This window comes from Lissotriton vulgaris, chromosome 6, assembly GCF_964263255.1.
Source record: "Lissotriton vulgaris chromosome 6, aLisVul1.2, whole genome shotgun sequence".
Classification (NCBI taxonomy): domain Eukaryota; kingdom Metazoa; phylum Chordata; class Amphibia; order Caudata; family Salamandridae; genus Lissotriton; species Lissotriton vulgaris.
In genome coordinates, this window is record NC_141694.1 from 1,847,185,716 (window position 1) to 1,847,205,802 (window position 20,087).

At 47.2% G+C, this 20,087-nt stretch overlaps 1 protein-coding gene across 4 annotated transcripts in view; it reads left to right on the forward strand.

Annotated features, from left to right (window-relative positions):
• Positions 1 to 20,087, forward strand: part of LOC147709635 (uridine-cytidine kinase-like 1) — a 227,244-nt gene that overhangs the window by 16,851 nt on the left and 190,306 nt on the right. For all 4 annotated transcript variants that reach the window (XM_086928159.1, XM_086928158.1, XM_086928156.1 and 1 more), the window contains exon 2: positions 17,070 to 17,269. In XM_086928159.1, coding sequence (XP_086784285.1) covers positions 17,070 to 17,269 — 200 coding nt within the window. The remainder of the gene's footprint in view (positions 1 to 17,069; positions 17,270 to 20,087) is intronic.

Here is a 20,087-nt window from a genome sequence, read left to right on the forward strand (position 1 = left end):
TTGACCTGGAGTAGTTTGTGGGGGGGTCCTCTGCAAGCCAGGAGTGATGGAGAGAGAGGATGTTCACTGGAAGCCAGGAGTGGTGGGGGGGTGGGGGGTGGAATTGTCTCTGAAAGCCAGGAGTAGGGGATTGGGGGGGTCCTCTGGGAACCAGGAGTGGTGGAGAGAGAGGAGGGGTCTCTGGAAGCCAGGAGTTCGGGGGAAGGGGTAGTGGGGGGGGGGGGGTTGTCTCTGAAAGCCAAGAGTGAGGGGTGGGGCCCTCTGGGAACCAGGATTGGTGGAGAGAGAGGAGGGGTCTCTGGAAGCCAGGAGTAGGGGATTGGGGGGGGGGGGTCCTCTGGGAACCAGGATTGGTGGAGAGAGAGGAGGGGTCTCTGGAAGCCAGGAGTAGGGGATTGGGGGGGGTCCTCTGGGAACCAGGATTGGTGGAGAGAGAGGAGGGGTCTCTGGAAGCCAGGAGTAGGGGATTGGGGGGTGGGGTCCTCTGGGAACCAGGATTGGTGGAGGAGAGGGAGAGAGGAGGGGTCTCTGGAAGCCAGGAGTAGGGTGCGGGTCTCTGGAAGCCAGGAGTAGCGGATTGGGGGTGGGGTCCTCTGGGAATCAGGAGTTGGGGATGGGGGGGGGGGGTGGGGTCTCTGGAAGCCAGGAGTGGGGTTGGTGGGGGGTTCTCTGGAAGCCAGGAGTAGGGGATTGGGGGGGGGGGGTCTCTGGCAACCAGGATTGGTGGAGAGAGAGGAGGGGTCTCTGGGAGCCAGGAGTAGGGTGCGGGTCTCTGGAAGCCAGGAGTAGCGGATTGGGGGTGGGGTCCCTCTGGGAACCAGGAGTTGGGGATGGGGGGGGGGGTGGGTCTCTGGAAGCCAGGAGTGGGGTTGGTGGGGGGGTCTCTGGAAGCCAGGAGTAGGGGATTGGGGGGGTCCTCTGGGAACCAGGATTGGTGGAGAGAGAGGAGGGGTCTCTGGAAGCCAGGAGTAGGGTGCGGGTCTCTGGAAGCCAGGAGTAGCGGATTGGGGGTGGGGTCCTCTGGGAACCAGGAGTTGGGGATGGGGGGGGGGGGGTCTCTGGAAGCCAGGAGTGGGGTTGGTGGGGGGGTCTCTGGAAGCCAGGAGTAGGGGATTGGGGGGGGGTCCTCTGGGAACCAGGATTTGTGGAGAGAGAGAGGGGTCTCTGGAAGCCAGGAGTAGGGTGCGGGTCTCTGGAAGCCAGGAGTAGCGGATTGGGGGTGGGGTCCTCTGGGAACCAGGAGTTGGGGATGGTGGGGGGGGGTCTCTGAAAGCCAGGAGTGGGGTTGGTGGGGGGCTCTCTGGAAGCCAGGAGTAGGGGGTGGGAGGTCTCTGGGCTTCAGCACCGAGCTCTCGCCCTCACAATCTCAGCATCTGTCTCTGCTGCTGTCTCTCAGACCTTGCCCACAGACCTCCCCCCTAGCCTCCGTCCTTGACCCTTGCTGCTGCCAGGGCGGCGACGCGCCGTCTCTTCCGTCTGCTGTTCAAACACTGAAGGGCTCTGGAGCCCCCCTTGACCCCCTGGGAAGATGCTTGTCCTGATTGAGACCCTTTGCTTGCTGTGGCCCCTCACGTGACCCCGTAAGGTCACGGGGTCAGAGGGACAGATCAAGGGGCTGAGGTGCACTTGTATTGCTAGCATAGCCACAAAACAGAGAATACATGCTGCAACCCCTGCGTGGCCGCCACATGCATGCAGCAAACAATTGAAAAATATTCACTGTTGTGGCTTTTTACTTGTCATTTCTGTTAAATGATTCGTTTGGTCGTACTGTGCGTTTTGTAATTACTCAGATTGCAGGCCCCTAAAGTAGTACATTGTCACTCACACACTTTTCTGACTGTAGCTTTAATAATTAATGTGCCAGCTATACTCGTCCATCTATGATGCTGTGTTCTCAGGCGCCGAGAAACCCTTTTTGGGTAGCTGTTGCGCCATACAAGCTTATAAAATAAATGAATAAAATAAATTAATGGCAAATCCAGTGGGGTTTGCCTTCAATATGCCAGTGCCGAGCTGTTTGCTTTGCTAGTGTTTGTAAAGTGTTGTTAAAACTTAAAAAAATATTCAAGATGCTGTAGCAACAGCAAACCCATCTTATGACATCTCGAAACGGGACATTGTTTTATTTTTTGTAAATAGCATGGTTTATTTTACAAATACTTTTGACTCGTGAAACTGTATTGAAAAAATAATAAGGATGTGTCAAAATGTAATACAAAAGTCTTGTGAAGGACCAATATACTTTCCACAGGATTCAGACACTTGGTCATCTGTAGTAGCCCAGAGAAAAGATTTATGAAGCTCCTAAAGAAGTGTCATGCCATGTACACTTTCTACATTAGATGTCAGCTAAGTGAGTGCAGCAGATGGTTCTCTACCCAATATCATGAAGGTCTTTCTGTGCCAAATCTTATGCTTTCATGCAGTATGTGGGATGCAGGGTCTAAAACAGAAACAACCCTTAAAATCTGCTCTTTAGCCATACTCCTGCAAAAATATCCCTTTTGTTGTGCATTTACAGACCGGCTGGGTGGGGACAAACAGACTAGCACGGGGATGGTATTTGAGCGGTGGGGAGCAGCACACAAGCAAAAACATGCACTATCATGGGTGTTGAATGAAAAATTAAAAAATAGTTTCCTAAATATGAGCAGTGGAAGGATACCAGTCAACCAATCTAAAGGATCTTTAACCTGGGTATGGAATTTATAGTCCGACACCCAGGATATATTGTTTGGGGTCCAGGACAACAACTTTTCATGTTAAGTTAGTCCTTGGGATAAGTAGGCCCCATCCCCCTGCAGCTCAACCCCTTTGGCTGCCAGTTTACAGTACCACATTATGGATCATGAAAAGGCATTGTCTGCAGTGTAATATTTGTGTCCATATGTTAATGCTGTTCAGACTTGTATTTATGGTTTATTAATACAGATCCTTTATTATTAGGGTGAGTGGTCTACGGAAATGTAAGTTCAGACTGCACTACTGACAGTGCTTTCAGTATGAAAAGTGTATAATTGTTTGAAATGTTTAACAATATGAGGCTACGTTTATGCCTCCAGGATGCTCTCTGATTAGATGCAAATCTAAGCAAACTCGTGCCAAAATATTGTATCATGTCTGTGGCTCCCACAAGCCTCGTGTGGCTCAAAGCCAGTTTTTCCCTAGCTGCTTACCCCGGCAGCTGCACAGTTAAAGCCTCTTTAGTTTGCTGTTAACCAAGCAGGGACATCCAGTTGGCAGCAAAATCAACACCATCTGCACCAGTTGTGGGAAATTACATCAGACAAATGGGTGTTCCAGATTGTCCAACAGGGTCACTCCCACCTGTTCCATCACACCCTGCCGCTACTTCCTCCGTCGCCAGGTCGGCTGACGTAGGACCACCCCACCTTGCCCTCTTACTATAGAAAGTACTGGCTCTTCTGGCCAAAGGAGCCATTGAGAGGGTGCCAGTCTCCGAAGTAGGTCGTGTTTTGGTATTCCCGCTATCTTTAAGTGCCAAAGAAGGATGGGAGGCTTCTGATCTTATATTAGATCTGCGTCTTCTCAATTACGTCTTGAAAAAAGAAAAATGGGATTGCTCCATTCTCATCTGCGTTCTACACTGCATTGACCTTGCAAGACCACTATTTCCACACTCCCATCCTGCCGGGCCCACAGATGCTACTTGCAATTCACAGTGGGCCTGGAGCATTTTTAGTTCACTAAGCTCCCTTTTGGTCTTACCAGTGCCCCTCTGGTGTTTACTAAGGTGATGGCAGTGGTTGCACCACATCCGTGGAGGTCTGGGGTTGCAGTCTTTCCTCCTACCTCAATGATTGACTGTTGACGACAGGCTCGCCCTAGGCAGTTGTATCTCACTTCAAGGCTACAGAAGGCCTCCTGTGTACGCGGGGGTTTGCTACGAACATACTAAAGCCACCTGACTCCCTCTCAAACTCACTTTCATCATAGCTGTTCTGGACACAATGCAGTTTCAGGCTTATCCTCCAGGACCGCAAGTCTATGATATTCAGGCTAGGATTCCGATGTTTCTGCCTTCAACCTGGATTTCGGTGAGACTGACTCTGAGGCTTCTGGGTTCCATTGCTTTCTGCATCCTGTTGGTCAAGCATGCCAGTTTCATATGTGGGCTCTGTAATTGGACTTGATGACCCATTGGGCACAACATCCAGGTATTATCTCTGACCTGCTCAGTTATCAGAGGAAACTGCATACATTCTGCAGTGGTTGCTCATGGACCTCAATAGAGTCAGTGGCAGACCACTCTCTTCCCCGCCCAGAGTGTGCAGTGGTGACAGATGTGGCTCACAGACTAACATACTCCTGTAATAATAGGTAGCAGTAGTAGTCCATGGATGGGCTGCAGATGGGCGTTAATCTGGCTAAAGACCAAGCCAGAGTAAGTATGGGGGGGTTTCCCGGGGCAAGGGGAGGGTGGGGGGGTGGTAGAAGGGAAAAAAAAAAAAAATCCTCATTTGTGCTCCTCAACTGTTCGCTTAAATATTCAATATTACGACTTTTACTAAAACAGGCTATTTTCATGCTAGGTCTAAGGAAATTCTATATAATACAAAAAAAACGAAGGGTGTCAGGAGAAGATGCAAACTATGACATGCACTAAATTCTTGTCCTGGAATGTAAATGGCCTGCGCGTGAGAGGTAGACGTGAGCGAATACTACAATATCTGAGAGACTCACCGGCGCAGGTCATAGTGTTGCAGGAAACACACCTTCTCAAAACAGAAGCAAATATTATATTAAAAAAACATAGATGGATCGATAAATTTTGCTCCACAAACCATAATGCCAACGTAAGAGGGGTAGTGTTTATCTTTAAAAAATCTGCAAAGGCAGAAATATTAGAGAGCAAGGAAGATCAAACAGGGAGATGGCTAATGATAAGAGTTTCGCTTGATGGTCATACTAGAGTTTTGGTGGGATATTATGGTCCAAACTCGGACGACCCATCACATCTAGATGCAATAAGGATTCAATTACTAACAGTGCAAGACCCAATAATCTGGATGGTGATTTTAATATTGTGCTCGATCCCAAACTAGATAAATCAATAAGATCGAAAAATATTGGTTCGATCAAATCTAGGGAAACATTAAAAGCAATTATGGCACACATGGGTCTGGCTGATCTTTGGAGAGAAAAAGCGGGTAAGAAGATTGGGGTGTCCTATAAGAACAGCAGGTTTAAACACAAATCTAGAATAGACTATGCCTTTTTTAGTTACTGTCTAAAAGATACTCTAGAATCAATAGAATACCTTCCATCTCATCTGTCAGATCATTCGGCATTAGAGTTTACTCTTAAGGCTGAAACCTCCATCAAACACCCTTCATGGTCCTTTGACAGGACACTCCTACTTGAAGAAGAGGAAATCAACTTCCTAATTAAGGAGTCTATAACCTTCTTCGACTTAAATAGAAACTCAGCCACCCCAACAATCATCTGGGAGACATTCAAAACGTTTCTGAGAGGACAAATAACTAACAGAGCTTCATATAGACAAAAGCTATACTTTGACAAGATAAATAGAATAGAAAAAGGCATGAAAACCTTAGAGTCAAAAACATCCTCACCCTCAAGTACAGCTGAAGAACAAGAACAAATGGCTGAGTTGAAAGCAGAATTAGAACAAATACTGCAGGAGAGAATAAATAGAAGGTGGGAAGCGAGTAAATCTTCCCAATTTGAGTTTGGAGAAAGTGCTGGAAAAATTCTGGCTTGGAAAATCAAATCTGATAAAGCCCTAAACTACATCAGGGAAATTAAGATAGAAGGTGAGTCTGAGACAAGAACTACCAGTCCTGAGATAGAAAGAGCATTTCTTGAATTTTTTCAGCTCATCTACAAAGAGGATCTCCCCAATGATTCAAACGCAAGAGATAGTTGGTTGGAAGCCATTACATTACCAAATTTCTCGACGACCCAGAGCAAATCACTAGAATCAGTCATCACACAAGAGGAGGTGAAAAAAGCTATCAGTCAAATCAAGAAAGGCAAAGCGGCAGGCCCGGATGGGTTGCCGGGAGAGATCTACAAAACACTTGAGAACGCCATTATACCAATATTAATTGAACTCTTTAATGGCATTCTATTGGAAGAACAGCCTATGCCTAAATCTTGGGGCGAAGCCACAATTGTTCTCATTCCCAAACCAGGGAAATCCCCATTAGAGTGTGGGTCATACAGACCAATATCGTTACTTAACAACGACTATAAAATTTTTACAACTATAATCGCCACAAGACTGGCTAGCGTTATTGGTACTGTAATCCATCAAGATCAGAAAGGATTTATTAAGGAGCGACAATTAGCTGAGCTAACCCGTGAGCTAATAGGGGCTATAGATATTGCCACCGCTTTTTCTCTCCCTCTGGCTACCCTGACTCTAGACGCAACTAAGGCGTTTGACAGAGTTAACTGGCTCTATCTAAATGATGTCCTAAAAAAATTTAACTGTGGCGAACTGTTCTGCAGAATGATTAAACAGCTATATAACTCTCCGTCAGCTAGGTTGCTGGTTAATGGGTCCTTGACTGAAGCATTTAATATTACAAGAGGTACAAGGCAGGGCTGCCCGCTTTCCCCTCTCCTATTCGACTTATACATCGAGCCTTTTGCCCAGGTGTTAAGGGAAGAGGTGGACATTTCACCCTTCTGTTTCGGAGACTGGGAAAGACGGGTAGCACTGTATGCAGACGACATACTAGTGTTTACAGCTGATCCAGTCAAGGCATACCCAGTGGTTATACAACGTGCTGTAGAATTTGGCCAAGTCTCAGGGTACGACATAAATTCGAGCAAAAGTGAGATCATGGCATGGAACCTACCCAATTTAGATCTCGGGATTAATATCTCATCCTCAATGCGATATTTGGGAATCAAAATAACTCAAGATGTCGGCACCCTTGCTCAAACTAATTTGGAAAGAATACACAGTGAAAGCAAAAGACTTATGAAATCTTGGACACACCTGCCTCTCTCTATAACAGGAAGGGTTAACTTAGTCAAAATGTGTATTCTCCCAAAATTCACCTTTATTTTTAACACTATCCCAATAACTATGAACACCAAAATGTTGGAAAAATGTCAAAGAGGAATCAACTCATTTATATGGAACTACAAGACTACAAGAATATCATGGAAGAAGCTCAGAAGAAGAAGAGAAAAAGGGGGCCTTGCACTACCGGACCTAATGTTCTATTCATGGGCCTTTCAGATGTCCTATTCTAGAATGCTTCTTAAAATGCCATCTAATCTACCTAGTACATCCATGTATGGAGCCATGCTAAAGGAGACAAATCTTGCAGCAGATGGCTTTATGTTTAAATTTGGTAGTCAAACATTCTTCAAAAATATAAAACTGAAAACACTACATTCATGGGCCAAAAATTGGTTTAACATCAGGAAAAAACTGAGACTATCTTACTATTCAAACTACGCACCAATTTGGGACTCTCCCGGGTTACCACTATGCTTGAAAGATAACTTGTCCAATGTAATTGAACAAGCAGGCATCTGTAAATGGGGCCACCTACTTAAAGATAAAAAACTTATAACTTGGGATGAGTTATATGAGCAAGTTGGCCCAGGGCTTTCTAGATTCAAATATATTCAAATGGATAGTTGGGCAAGATCTGAAATCTGTAAAGACAGTAACATTGGAAAAATAAGTGAAATGGAACAACAATTAGTAGAACGTCCAACTGGAGGAAAAGAAGTAGCTAGATGGTACTGGCTTCTGTTGGAAGAAAGCGAAGGGGAGTTTAAACTCCCGGATGAGTTATGGGGGACCGAAATTGGGATTCCATGCGAGGAGAGGTGGATAAACTCTTTTGAGATTTTACGCAGCATCGTAAAGCCCTCTTGGCTTGTACGAAATCACATTTTCTCTGTACATAGGGCATATTTAACACCGCGGAAATTGTCTAAATATCAAACAGACAAAAAATGTAATAAATGCAACTTAGCAGACGCATGTGACATACATATGTTTCTAGAATGCCCTAATATAACCAAATTCTGGGAAGACGTGAAAAACACTTTAAATTCCATACTAAACACTTCCTTGTCAATAACTCTCCCACTTGTCATCTTTGGAACAGAAGACAATATCATAGGCAAGGAAAAATCATTTCTTTTCTATGCAATTTTGATGGCGAGAAGACAGATTTGCATCCAATGGGTAGAGAAGACACCTCCTCTACACTGTTCATGGCTTACTTCATTATATGAGATAGCCAAAAGAGACCTAATGAGATCTGTAAATAAGAGAAAGCTAGCATTTTGGGATCTCCTGACCAACTGGAGATGATCCGGGTTTTTTTTTTTTTTTTTTTTCTCTCCCGGGTCTGATGATTATGCCATCTTTACTCTTTTGGACCAAGGGCTAGGACAGTTTCGAACAAGGTCCGGCAGGTTGAAACATACCTAGATGGAGTCAAAAGAATGCTCCCCTAACTGGCTTTTTCTTTCTCGACACATATCTCCCGCCACTAACACATATCACGCCAGTAAGGCCGTGCAAGGTGGTTGATATCTTCCGTCAGAGGGGAAGGCAGATGAGGACAAAAAAAAAAAAAAAAAAAAAAAAATCATAGCTGTTCTGGACACAATGCAGTTTCAGGCTTATCCTCCAGGACCGCAAGTCTATGATATTCAGGCTAGGATTCCGATGTTTCTGCCTTCAACCTGGATTTCGGTGAGACTGACTCTGAGGCTTCTGGGTTCCATTGCTTTCTGCATCCTGTTGGTCAAGCATGCCAGTTTCATATGTGGGCTCTGTAATTGGACTTGATGACCCATTGGGCACAACATCCAGGTATTATCTCTGACCTGCTCAGTTATCAGAGGAAACTGCATACATTCTGCAGTGGTTGCTCATGGACCTCAATAGAGTCAGTGGCAGACCACTCTCTTCCCCGCCCAGAGTGTGCAGTGGTGACAGATGTGTCACTTCTGGGTTGGGACAGCTACTTGGGAGAGGGGAGATCAGAGGCTTTTGGTCTCTGGAGGCCTCTCCGCTCCACATCGATCTGTTCGAACTGAGAGGGATCCAGCTGGCTTTAAAAGCCGTTCTTCCTTCCATCAAGGGAAGGCTAGTTCAGGTGTTCATGGGTAATGCCACTACCATGTGGTATTGCAATAAGCAGGGTGGTGTGAGGTTGTTGGCTCTGGGTCAAGATGGTCTTCCCTCCTGGACATGGCTGGAACATCCGGACCTATTTTTGGTTGTTCAGCATCTGGCAGTCTCTGACTGTTGGAGACCAACACAGCTATCGATGCCTAGCCGATTCTGAATGGCGTCTTCATCCGGAGGTGGTGCAAGGTCTCTTCTGGGATTGGTGTGACACTTGGTTAGATTTATTTGCAACCTCAATGTCAGCAGTCCTGTTCTGTGCATACACCCCTTTCTGCCAATACCACTCCTGTCTAGGAAGATCAAGAATGACGGGCCCAAATCATCTTAGTGGCTCCAGACTGGGACATAAAGTATGGTATCCCGAACTTCTGAACAGGAGTATCTGTTCTCCAGTAAGACTGCTCATTCAGGAGGATTTTGTGCCGCAGCAACAGGGCAGGGAACTGCTCCCAAACCTCTCCACCTTCATGCATGGAGATTGATCGGTGACAGTTAAGTGTTTGATTTCCCTCCCGAAGAATGTAATGTCATTCTGACAGCCAGGCTTTATTGTACCAAAACAATCTACGCTTGCCAATAGGATAGGTTTGTGGCTTGGTGTACCTCCAAATCAGTTGATCCTCTGTCTCCACCCTTGTCTGAAGTTCTCCTTTTTAGGTTTTGCCTCGCCAAAGATGCGCTCTGCGCATCTTTTCGGCGCAGGCGAAAACCTGATGAGAAGAATAGTGTGGCTTGGTTCGGCCCTCGTCGTTGATTGGCTGGCTCCGTAAACGGAGCCTTGCCATTGGACGAGGGGCCTGTCCGTCAATGCCGGACCAGACACGGGGGCGTTCCCGACATTCTTTGGCTTTTGCCGACGTCACGGGACGCCGGGAACGCCCCCGTGTCTGGTCCGGCATTGCCGGCACTACTGCGTCTCTTCTCCCCGTTTCCCGCCCCGTGACTGGCCGGCCGGCCAATCCTAGCGCGGCCGGCCGGAAGTGCCCGCCCCCCGCAGCCCGGGGGAAGAAGTTGGCGTCTAGGTTTGTTTTGCCCATTCCGCGGCCGACCGCCGCCGGAGGAAGTCCAGGTGAGTGGCTTTCTTGCCGTTCCCTCCCCCCTCCCACTGCCCGTGTGCCCGCCCGCCTCCCTCCCGCTGTCCGTGAGCCTGCCCGCCCCCTCCCGCTGTCCGTTAAACATTAAGGGCGCCAAGGTGCGCACCGTGGGCAACGAACCAAGTTTCACCCACGAGTCTGTGGGTACCAGAAATTTACGTTCCGCCGGCTGGATTAAATGAAATTCCTGTTTTTACACACGTTTGCAATGTTTTTAACTTTCTGGCCAATATCGCGACGATATATATTTTTTCCCGCTAAAACTTTTGCGTAAATATTCTTCAACAAAAAGTAGTTTTGCTAGCTTTATTTTTTTCCTTGAAAATATGTTTTAAAAAGCCATCTTCAGCTGTGGCTGAAAGACTCGGCAAACTGTTGCTTCGTTGTGCTCTTTGTTCTGCTTTAGAGCACATCTGTGTGTTTTCTCGAAGTGTTGTTTAAAATAATAGTATTCCCCACTAAGGTTCGCCGACAGCGCGGGAGCGAAGTTCCGAACGAAAAACTCACTCGAAAGTTCCTCTTGAGCGCGGCGTAAAATGCCCAGATGTCCGGTCTGAAGGGGTTGACCCTAAAAGAGGGGTCCGGGGACATTGACGACCTCGAGTCGACGACACATCTGGTTATATCATGAGACACCCCCCCCCCCCCCCCCCCCCCCCCCGCAATCAGGCAGTTAGTCACGTGCCAAGCCTCTCCCCTCCTGTGACGGCCGGCGGGGGTGGGGTAAAAACAGTCAAATGGTAACGAGGGTGTCAGGCCCCCGTCTTGCCATGCCAAGGCGACAAATAAGGCAGCATTGCATTGGAAAAAATGCCATCGCTCATAAATGCAATTCACATGTCTTGTGGGTGGTGTAGGTATCGGTAGCCGACCGGGCTGCAAGTTTTACCCGGGATTACGTGCTCACCAATCGCAGAATAAACACCCACCCTGCCACAAGAGACGCATTCTGCAAAAAGATATGGTTTCAGACCAGAAATAATCACGTTCCAGTGAACATACGGTCCTGAACCACAAATAATGAATCTCCCACAGATTGGGGACGGTACCCCCCCCCCCCCCCCCCCCCCCCCCCCCCCCATCAAACACTTGCTTTTTACAGGTTTCATCGACTCCATTCCGCAAATAACATGGTCTCTCCTGTATCACATGACAGTTCTAGGCCATTCAGAACTCATCGTCTGCGGATTGCATGGTCTTCTGCTATGATAAAGGAGGACACTTACCCAAAAGATTAGAACCAGAAGTTAGATAAGATTATTCCCCTGCAAATGACATGATTTCCTGCAATAAAGGACTCATCTTCCTCGGATAACATGCTTTATTTCACACATGACAGTCTGAAGCCATAAGGGCTCATCCCCAGCTGCTTACATGGTCTACTGCTTCAAATGACTCTTGCCTAACTGAGTAGTACAAAGAGTTATCTCCCTGAAGATGGCATGGTTTCTGCAATAAAGGACCAATCTTTCCAAAAATATGGTCTGCTTTTCCAGACAACACGATCTGAAAAAGAGAGAACCAATCACATGGTCCCTTGCCACATACCACCCCACCCCATCTCCGACAGCAAGGATGCCCCATCTCCCACAGACTGAATTCGTTCATCGTGCAAGGGACTCATCTCGCACAGATTACTTCATTCTTGCCATAAATAAGTACATCTGCAAAGGCATAATCGCGGTCCATAAAGGAATCTCTCAAACCCACAACGTGGTCTCTCGCATAAAGGATGCATATATCAAAGGTGACATGGTGCCCACTGTAAAAGGCCTGCATACTACGTCACTACGCGCGCTAACCAATAAAGGACTCATCTCCCGCTGACAGTAAGGTGCAGCAGATGAATGCTGTGTGCAGGCCCTCCTCCGCCGAGGATTTATCAGGCGACGCCAGGCTTGGGTCAACAGCGCTCGCTCGTCTTTGAGAACCCGCGGTGAAGTGTCGTCTTCAGAGGACGGGGGGCTGGGGGAGTCGGGCACATGTCGGGTTTTATTGTAGTCAACATTGCCAGCTTATAGTATGTTTTAAGAGCTAACAGTTTTGTAAATAGAAATAAGTGAGGCACACGCACTGTACGCATTGTCATTTGCCTAAGATCACACCGTTCATTAATTCATATGGGGGTAGCTAAGGTTAGAATTCTAGTTTTCAAACTACGTTGCGAGACATCACAGTGGGTTAACCACCTGCTGTTGAGATCTGTATGTGACTTCGAATGGAAGAGATGCGGTTTAATGCTTAAGTTGCTGAAACCACTAAATTGGGTTTTAATTATGGCTTTGCTCAGGACAACATTTTGTATTTTTTCGCACATCATCCTGTCTTTCACTATAATCGGTATCATGTTTGGCAAAACTGAGAAAGCAAGCCAACAGGCTGGATTAAACACCGAGGAAAAAACAGGGCCTCACTGTTGAGTCAGAAAGCGCCTATGCTTGGGACCCTGTTTTCGTGCCTCTGTTGCCTGCTTGTGACCCTGTGTTCGTGCCTCTGTTGCCTGCTTGTGCCTCTGTTGCCTGCTTGTGCCTCTGTTGCCTGCTTGGGACCCTGTTTTCGTGCCACTGTTGCCTGCTTGGGACCCTGTTTTCGTGCCTTTGTTGCCTGCTTGTGGCCCTCTTTACGTACCTCTGTTGCCTGCTTGTGACCCTGTTGCTTGCTTGTGACCCTGTTGCTTGCTTGTGACCCTGTTTTCATGCCTCTGTTGCCTGCTTGTGACCCTGTTTTTGTGCCTCTGTTGCCTGCTTGTGACCCTGTTTTTGTGCCTCTGTTGCCTGCTTGTGACCCTGTTTTTGTGCCTCTGTTGCCTGCTTGTGACCCTGTTTACGTGCCTCTGTTGCCTGCTTGTGACCCTGTTTACGTGCCTCTGTTGCCTGCTTGTGGCCCTGTTTACGTGCCTCTGTTGCCTGCTTGTGGCCCTCTTTACGTGCCTCTGTTGCCTGCTTGGGACCCTGTTTTCGTGCCTCTGTTGCCTGCTTGGGACCCTGTTTTTGTGCCGCTGTTGCCTGCTTGGGACCCTGTTTTCGTGCCGCTGTTGCCTGCTTGGGACCCTGTTTTCGTGCCTCTGTTGCCTGCTTGTGGCCCTCTTTACGTGCCCCTGTTGCTTGCTTGGGACCCTGTTGCTTGCTTGTGACCCTGTTGCTTGCTTGTGACCCTGTTTTCGTGCCTCTGTTGCCTGCTTGGGACCCTCTTTTCGTGCCACTGTTGCCTGCTTGGGACCCTGTTTTCGTGCCTCTGTTGCCTGCTTGAGACCCTGTTTTCGTGCCTCTGTTGCCTGCTTGGGACCCTGTTTTCGTGCCTCTGTTGCCTGCTTGTGACCCTGTTGCTTGCTTGTGACCCTGTTTTCGTGCCTCTGTTGCCTGCGGGGGGGCTCGCAGCGAGCCCACAGTGTGTGGGGTGGGGCTCGCAGTGTGTGGGGGGCTCTGTGTGGGTGTGTGTGTGGGGGGGCTCTGTGTGGGTGTGTGTGGGGGGCTTTGTGTGGCTGTGTGTGGGGGGGCTCTGTGTGGGTGTGTGTGTGGGGGGGGGTTTGTGTGTGTTGGGGGGGCTCTCTGTGGGTGTTGGTGTGTGTCATTTGCAAGAGATAAAGCTAGTGGCATTGTAAATGACAATGCCATTTATTTATGTTAAAAAAAAACATAAATAAAAATAATGTCAAGAGCAATGCCAATCGCTCTAACTTTAACAAAGGCAAAACCATTGCATTGTAAATGCTTGTTTGCTCTTTTCCCTGGCCCAGTAGGGCTTTACCCGTAGCACTGTAAAAGGAGATCTGTCCACCCTTTCTGCTTTCCTACGGTTGCCGTACCAACCTTCTTTGTGCAAGTCATCTGTTGTGACTAGATTCCTGAAAGTTTACTGTATATTTTTCCTGCGACGCCCTCTATTATGACCCAGTGGTACTTGAATTTATTTTTCACCTCCCTCATGTGTTCCCCCTTTGAGCCGATGCACAGTTGCCCTCTACAGCTCCTAACAATTTAAACTGTCTTCTTGTGGAGATGACAACACTTTCTTCCCAAATAACTTATTTCTTAGAACCTGTGTCTCGTTTTTTGCCAAATCATTTCACACCGTTTCATGTCTGGCAAATCTTCATCCTGCCTACTCTTACACCCCCCCCCCCCCCTCCGCCCCCGCCCCCCTCTCCCGCACCACCACCACCCCACACACATATCCTTCTATAGAAGAGGTGAGACTAAACCATCTGGATCCAAAAAGAGTGTATTGTTCTATATTGATAGTACCAAAGGATTCTGTCTATTATGACCCAGTGGTACTTGAATTTATTTTTCACCTCCCTCATGTGTTCCCCCTTTGAGCCGATGCACAGTTGCCCTCTACAGCTCCTAACAATCAAAACTGTCTTCTTGTGGAGATGACATCTGCCAGAAGGGTTAACGGATTGGCGGATTGCAGGCACTTTCGATTAATGCTCCCTACACTTTCTTCTTCCTAAATAACTTATTTCTTAGAACCTGGGTCACCTTTTTTTGCCAAAGCTTTTCACACCGTTTCATGTCTGGCAAATCTTCATCCTGCCTACTCTTTCACCCCCCCCCCCCCCCCTCTCCCGCACCACCACCACCACCCCCCACACACACACACGCATCCTTCTAAAGAAGAGGTGAGACTAAACCATCTGGTTCCAAATAGTGTATTGTTCTATATTGATTGTACCAAAGGATTCTGGGTGGACGATCCACTCTTTGGTGGATTTGCAGGGGCAAAGAAAGGGGAGGCAATTTAAAAGAACCATCTCTCCATGGATCATCCTTTGCATTAAGATCTACTATACACTGGGCAAGAAACCGCCCCCTGTGGGCTTCAGAGCTCATGCCACTTGAACTCGTGTATTTGAAATCGGAAGGTAATACTGTACTTTGGGTGCATCTTATCGGTCTGACATACTGATGATAAGTATTCTCCAGCTGAGATGCCTCCCTACTTTTATGCTAATGTTGAGGAGAATTGTAACAATGAGTGAAACCGGGTCAGTTACATGTGTCCTGTACTAACCACACACAGCACAGTTATGTTATGTTATGTTAATTTTATTTGTATAGCGCATGGCTACCCCAGCAACGGGGCGTCCCAGCGCTTATGGACATGTCAGAACGTGCAACAATGCGGCCAGTGAGAGTGAGTTAAATGGAAGAAAACAGCCAAGTTTTGATCTGTTTCCGGGAAAGCATGTGGTTAGTGGTGGTCCAAGCCTTTAGGGGGATCGAATTCCATAGTTTCGGGGCCAGGTACCTGAAGGAGCGGCCACCGGCTCTACTCCTCCGGATCTTAATTGTGCCGGCAAGAGACAGATCCGCTGAGCAGAGGGCACGCGTGGGGGCATACAGGGCACAAAGTCCCTGCAGAATTTGTGGACCAGAGCCATACAGAATTCTGTGAGTTACGCATAGTTTTGAATTGAATGCGTTGTTTAATTGGTAGCCAATGCAGTCGTCGGAGAATCTGGGAGGTATGGCAGGTTTTTGGTAATGCAAACAGGACGCGGGTGGCAGCATTCTGAGCTCTTTGTAGCCTATTTATCATGGTCAGGTTAGAGCCAAGCATAAGAGCATTGCAATAGTCTAGATGGGATAAGACTAGAGCCTGGACTATAACCTGGCGAGTAGGAGGCTCAAAGAAGCCAAGAATGGGTTTAAGGGAGCGCAGGCGACCAAAGCAGGTGCCTGCCACTTTTTTTGCGTGTGACTCTAGAGAAAGTGAACTATCACTTGTGAGTTCTAGAATAACTGCTTTATACTATTGTTGCTAGGTCTAGTGAGTCCTAGGTATTCGAGAGCAGTATAAAGCTCTTACTTTGGTAGGTGTGTGGTTGGCTTGTGAAGCTGCTGCAGGTTCATGTCGTGTTATTGCTGGTTGTAACCATGCCATGCACTACACCAGCTGGTGTGTGTATGTGCAGATTTTGCAGTGTTCAAGTTCCATGTCCGCTGCAGTGGATTCACATGCTGTGCTTCTATTCCTGATGGTTTACATGTGATGGTTGGGTACCATGTGTTGTCAGTCATGTGAGCTGTTGCAGAGTACTAAAGGACAGTGCTTTCCTGGATGGCATGGTCCGGCATACTGGTTGGAGGGTGGTTCACTTACGTTTCCTGCATTGTGTATTAGTGTGCGCTTGTGTACCGTGCTCCTGTTGGTGGCTGTGCTCTGTTCTGTCTCCTGTTGGTCAGAGTTCTTCGCAGTGTTAGTGCGTATCTGCGTGTCGAATCAGCAATGCATCTAGTGTCCTGCGTGGGATTTTTCGATCAGTGGGGGTCGGAAGAGCACTGATCAGGGAAGCCACCAATGTTCCTTGTGGCCTTGTGTGTATCATACGTACATAACCTGAAACAGCAAGAGAAGGTTTACCTTCAAGATATCCATGGATTCCATTACTGGTGTGCAGTCGTGAAACATTGTCAGTGATTTTGTCCAGGATTGGAAGTTGGCCCAAAACGTTAGTATTAATATCACTGATCGCTGTTGAGTTTCAAATACCTATTTTTGGATAGATAATATGTCAGGTTTCTATATTCTGGGCTAAAAAGCCTGGCTTCGCAGTAAGAGGCTGCTGTCACCATCATAACCGTTTTAAGCAGAGATGTCTGGACTCTAATGTCTGAGGTCTGACTTCGAAGGATTCACTGATCAGTTGGGGCGGGATGTGTTGGCATAGTGTGCTAAAGCGCGACCTATGCCTTTGTTGTGGTTGCACGATGCGTTATGAATGGAGTAACTGGTGCTTTTAGACTCTTGCATGGAGTGCACTTGAGTATCTGTTGATTGTCCATTCTCTTTTCCCTCAACAGCGACAGTGGTGATGAGTCCTTAGACTCCTTACTCACCCGCCTTCCGCTAACCCCATCTCTGTCTCCAAGGAAAAGGACCACAAGCCAGACCAAAACTGAGCCTCCACTTTTGAGGACCAGCAAGCGCACGATCTACACTGCAGGCCGGCCACCATGGTACAACGAGACTGGCACTCCCTTCAAGGAGGCTTTTGTGATTGGTAAGTTCCCTTCGGTTGGATGCCATGCGTTGCTAGGAGTTGGACCGGTCTGTTGACAAAACACGAAAGTATAACACCCGCTCTGGGACTGCTCCACCTTGCTTTTTGTAAACTGATATTCTAGTCCTATTTCCTAGTTGACTCAGTAAAGCTTCACCTGTGATTGGCTGTAGCTAGTCATTGTATCAGTTTTCTGATCCTATTAGATGGTAGATTTAATATGTAAATACATTATATTATAATACTCTGTTCATGAATATAGTCATCTGTTCTGACTCTTATTTACTCATATGTGTGCTGTGTCTGTGCAGGATTCCTCTCTCTCGTTTGTGTCTCGTGTTTGTGTTGGGTGTTTCACAGCCCAGTTTGCTTGTGTATTGCCAGGTACTACACAGTGCTTACTTTCATCCTGCATTGCCATCCCTGCCCTTGGTTTACTGTCCAGGCAGAGAGACAATCTCCTAAGGGGTGCCATTGGAGGGGATCCAGGATCTGCCAATACCACTAGCCCGGACCCTGAGCAATACCCCTGGTCCAGGATCTGCCGAATATCACTAGCCCAGAATGCGATCATCGGCCACAAGCGGTTGGAACCTCTGCCTCTTCCTTACACCATCTACCTTATACCCCACCAGCTCATTTCATCATTTTGTAACAGAAAGGACGGGTCAAGTTAACACAGTAGATGTGAGCAACGATTCTCACTTTAAGCATGGTGCTGTCACACCGAGGATGTTGCGTTCCCTTGGAGGGTCCACATAAAAGAGCTTGTGCGAAGGGGCTGGTGGGAGGGCGATCAAAGCCTTAGGACACTGCCAAAGAATCCCCGTCCCATGCAGTGATCTTACCAGAAAGTAAGAGGTTCGAGCAGGAGGTGTGCGTGTGAATCTCCAAACCAAACACCCTTCGAGTAAGAAAGGAGAAGAGGCCACTCAGGGAAACTTTGGGAGCCGTTTAATAAGGACAGCAAGGCAAGATGCATTTCGGCATTGTAGCCTTCCTCGGTTGCCGCTGCTACTGCGTTCTGACTCCACCCACGTCTTAAATGTGTCCTGTAACGCCCTCGTAGGCAGGTGAGTGAGTTCCGCCCCAAAGTCACATGTTGATATTTCCATAGTGGCTCAGATGAGACTTCAACTTCCAGAAGCCATCACTCCTGGCGAGTATTGCTTGGGGAAGGAACGTAATGTTCAGGGTTAAGGCGCAGTAATGAGGTGGAGTTTTCGCGCTGAAAATGAAGTCCAACAAACTCCCTCGGGTCCCCTTTGCTTTCCAAACCCCTTGTACAGTGCAGCCGGGCCTTGAGACGAAGATGCAGTGACCTCGACTCCTTGTGCCGTCACAAGCTGCACCTGGCAGTAGTCCTTGACTGACCTTGCACTTGAGGCGTGCAGATGTAGTTCCGATACCTCGGAGAAAAAGAGGAAAGCTATGACAGCTGGTGCCAGCATCACCCCTGCCACTTGAAGGAAAGGGGCCTCCGGCGCACCTCTGGCTAGTGCGCAAATTGTATCCAAACCAAACACCCTTCCAGTAAGAAAGGAGAAGAGGCCACTCAGGGAAACTTCGGGAGCCGTTTAATAAGGACAGCAAGGCAAGATGCATTTCGGCATTGTAGCCTTCCTCGGTTGCCGCTGCTACTGCGTTCTGACTCCACCCACGTCTTAAATGTGTCCTGTAACGCCCTCATAGGAAGGTGAGTGAGTTCCGCCCCAAAGTCACATGTTGATATTTCCATAGTGGCTCAGATGAGACATCAACTCCCAGAAGCCATCACTCCTGGTGAGTATTGCTTGGGGAAGGAATGAATATATATATATATATATATATATATATATATATATATATATATATTATATCCGTTCCAACTCCTACTCCTCGGCAAAGGTACCGACTCCTCGACGTAGGTACAGACCACAAATACTGCGCTTTTTTTACATTAAGGGTGATTTATTGATCTTCTGTCCCCAGCATGACGCGTTTCGGCTGCAACACGGCAGCCTTGATCACATGACTCAAAAGAACCAATAAGTGTGCTTTATATACTGTGAATGTCCCCTTTGAGACTTAAGTACAACATGAACATGGAAAAAATACTTCATAAACGGAGCAACTGTCTAAGATCCAGTTAACAATATACAATGGTCCATGTGCAAAAGGCAAATTCATTTCATATTAATATATACAATTGTAAACACATAATAAGGTAAATTGATATATTTACACATTATTTACAAAATATATCGTTCCATGCTAGTACCTATGGAATAAAGTGCATTGCCCATCAAATCCATGACTTACTCCCATTTATGTATATATAGCCTCAAATTGATACATGAAGTCTCAAATTACCGGGAACGTGCAAAATATGCTGTTACAAAAAGTGCAAAATAGTGCTGATGTGCAAGATTGTGCTTATTAAAACCGAGTATCATACTCAAATGTTTATAGGGAGTACATTGGTGGTGGCACGTTGATTGAATCTCTATTTACGAAGAGTTACATGTCACCCACTAACAGAAGTAAATGTATATAACAATCATAGCAACGCTGATAACCAAATAAAGACACAGCTAGTAATGTAGCACAACGGAAACATTATGGCATAGTGCCCAATACATGATAAAAAGCTCGCTGCGGGAGGTGCGGGGCAAACGGGTATAAAATCCAGTAAATATTATGGCATAGTGCCCTTTCAATGCTACGTGGACAGCTTGAAGGAGTGTGGTGCTTTACAGGGGTACCCAAAGCTAATTAGACAGAATATCCATTCCTGTCCCCTCGGTGCATAATATATCCAAAGCTTCTACCCCTGGCT